Genomic DNA, 3,181 nt, shown 5'->3' with positions numbered 1-3,181 from the left:
TCTAAACGGTGATAACTCTGTGCGGTAACAAAAAAAGTTCGATGCAAAATGTAGTAGCGGGGATGGGGACCTTACTACCGTACTACAGATGTAAAAATTATCAGATAGTGCAACAAAAAACTTAACAGTTTATTTGTTGTAAGTTTATTGTTTCGTAACAAGTCATGGAAAAAAGTAATTGTTGATGACGTTAGTAATATAATTTTGCGAGGTTCATATACAGTGTTTTTTAAATTGGACAGTATGGGGAAATCGAAACCATAGAAGATACAAGGAAACTGTCTTAGGAACCGCAAGTCTTTTTTCGTGAAAACAATTTCGGCATAGTAAATTTTTTGGTCAAGCGTGAGTTGGCCATAAAAGTGAAGCATTTTGATCTTTTTTTTTATTGCTGATCGACTCAAATTCATGAAGGGATCATTTTATTATACGGGACGAAAAAATCGGGACAAAAGAAGTCAAATTTCATAAAATATTTTCTGTACAAAATTTCCCCAGTCACATTTTAAAAAACACTATAAAAAAAGGTGACACAGTGAAGAATGGTTCTATTTTGAAAGCTGAGTGGGGTCATACGTCTTCTCATCATCAACCCAATTACATGTCCCACTGTTGGGGACGGGCCTCCTCTCAGCCACGCTCTGGCCCAATGCGGGTTTTTCCGAGGTACAACCTTCAACGTGCAGGTTTCATCAAAATCTTCCTTCACCGACTAGCTCATGGTAAATTTCAAATTAAATTCCAAAAAACCACGGCCTCATTTTTTTCCTCTACGCACGCGTCGTTTCAGTTGTAACTTGTAACAAAATCATCAAATGGGATGGTATAGTATGTTGTAACGGGCTGGTGCCTACAATCTAGGGGCTTATTTGCGTGTGGAAAAACAGGGTCACCTGGGTTTGTTAAAGACTTTGGGAAGCGACTTGGCACTAAAAAGTATTCCGCTTGTCAGATACGACAGTTAGTTGAAAGGGACATGACCAATAAATAGACTTCCTGAATTCCTTTACAATTTTTTACATTGCAGTGTATCTGTTGGGTTTTAAAACATACCGAATGTACATACATGTTGATATAAAATACAATCTGGACAACCTTTCTTATGTGTAAATAAACCATAGCAAAATATTGAATGATTTATGTTTGAGCTAACAAAAACTACTGTCAACTTCCAGCTGCGCAAGCTGGTCAGGAAAACTTTATCCATCTAGTAATAACCAAAAAGATGTGACATCTTTTTCGCTCTTATTGCCTGAGTATAAACTTTTGTAATACCGCAAGCCGATTCCGCATTAATAAGTCTGATCATTCCGATACTGCCGTCATCAAGGTGCTCAAAACAGAGAAAATAATGTTTAAAGAAATTACATGATAATATATTCGTTAGACACTTTCTGCAAACGCAGTAAGATAAACCTATGTCATACGCAAAATATAGATTTAAAATATTTTATTATTTATGCTTCTTTATTTAATTATTACCCTTTTTCATTTTCAACTTAGTAAATAGCATAAATTACAACACTATTCTTAAATTTAGTGTAATAATAAGATGAAACGGCAGTATGTGGTTATAATGTTTTTTCAAGAATTATATTATTTAAATGAAAGGTGACATTTCCAGTTTATTTCAAATTTATGTCATCATTGTATAACCGTCACCTGCGAAATTAACATTTTTCAGTAACTACATCCATGTGGAGTTTTAACTGAGGAAAGTTAAATGTGACTAGTGATTGACATGTGTAGTTAATACGAAATTACATATACAGAGTGTCTTAGGAACCATTAAGTCTTTTTTTGTAAAAACAATTTTGGCATAGTCAATTTTTTGGTAAGGCGTGAGTTGTCTATAAATAAGAATAAAGTTGATGATTTTTTTTTAAAGTGCTGATCAACTCAGTGTATAAAAATAATCAGGACAGCAGAACTATTCGAATAATTATTACTATTTACGATGAATTTAAATACAGGAATGTAAAAAAAGTATTGCCGTTTAAATCACTTTTCTACTAGTTATCTGTCACATTTTTGAGAATGTTGCCATTAAAGTCCAAGTTTTAATATCAAACTTGACAGTGTTACCATTCTAGATGTTGATTACATCTTACGGTTGCAAGATGTTATTTCAGGCGAAACTGTTATTTCAATGTTGATAAAAAAAAGCTCTTTACTATTATTATTGAAATCATTTTTTCAACTAACTGTCAAAATTTTACAGTGTTGCCGTTTAAACCTAAGTTTCTACGAAACATCCGTTAAACTTCTCAGACAGATTACGGGTTAGCCGAAAGGTGTACTGAGGCGTTAATTGGACGACAGCCTTAAGAGAGAAAGTACAATCTTATTGCTCAAACACAAACCACATCTATGTATCTCACTATTCCTAATCCTCAAGATCGAGGTTCTGTAACTCTTCATCCAGGTCCTCATCGAGGAAAAGACTCTCGTTGATGGGCGCTGCGGCGGTATCAGCTTCCTCTTCTTTGCCGTTTTCAAGACCTGCACTGAGCTGCTGAAGCCTGTCTTCTTGTGCTTTTGTGCCCGAATCGTCCACCTGGAAAGGGAAGAGTGCCTAAGTACTATCACATATAGTCTGTCTTTTTTTTTATTGCGTAAAGTGAAAATATTCTATCAACTATCGACTGAATATTGGTCACGCTTATGCAATAAATAGCCGATCTTGTTATATTATATCATCATCGGCGGTTTATTCGTCCACAGTGTTGCCAATTTAGCGACATTTTGACAACATAGGCGACATTTTGTTTCTATTTAGCGACAAGAAAAATTTAGCGACTTTTTTGGCGCCTTTTTAATTAGGCTTCGTCTTACATATAATTAACATTTAATAAGATTTCATTTTATCTCATATATTTTCTACTCAATGGTAGGATTGTATTGGTGTGTAGGTTGTAAACTATGTCCGGACACTGTCGCAAGGTACTGCGACTGATATATCCGGATAACTAGTAAAGGATAAGCTAGATATCCTCCGGTCTATCCAGTCGCGTAGGAATAATGGGAATTGGAGAGACGCTTCGGCGTCGGGATGTGAGAGTGCCTATAACTCCATCACTAGGGAAGAGAGTTGGTAGTTAGTTGAATTTAGATTCAACGGCTTGCCTGTGGCAACTGTTAATTATTGTGCAATGCATAACGGGAATGTAATGCGTAACGA

The 3,181-nt window shown here is 35.5% G+C and overlaps 1 protein-coding gene across 1 annotated transcript in view; it reads right to left on the bottom strand.

Moving 5' to 3' along the window:
* Positions 1-1,992: 1,992 nt before the first annotated feature.
* LOC113236159 (zinc finger CCCH domain-containing protein 15 homolog) overlaps positions 1,993-3,181 on the bottom strand; it is an 11,598-nt gene continuing 10,409 nt past the window's right edge. Inside the window, exon 7 of the mRNA XM_026472164.1 lies at positions 1,993-2,557. Within this exon, the coding sequence (XP_026327949.1) occupies positions 2,387-2,557 (171 nt within the window). The 3' untranslated portion in view covers positions 1,993-2,386. The remainder of the gene's footprint in view (positions 2,558-3,181) is intronic.

The sequence above is a fragment of the Hyposmocoma kahamanoa genome, unplaced genomic scaffold, assembly GCF_003589595.1.
Source record: "Hyposmocoma kahamanoa isolate Upper Pololo Valley unplaced genomic scaffold, ASM358959v1 89, whole genome shotgun sequence".
Lineage (NCBI taxonomy): Eukaryota > Metazoa > Arthropoda > Insecta > Lepidoptera > Cosmopterigidae > Hyposmocoma > Hyposmocoma kahamanoa.
This window is presented reverse-complemented; position numbering and strand designations above follow the sequence as displayed.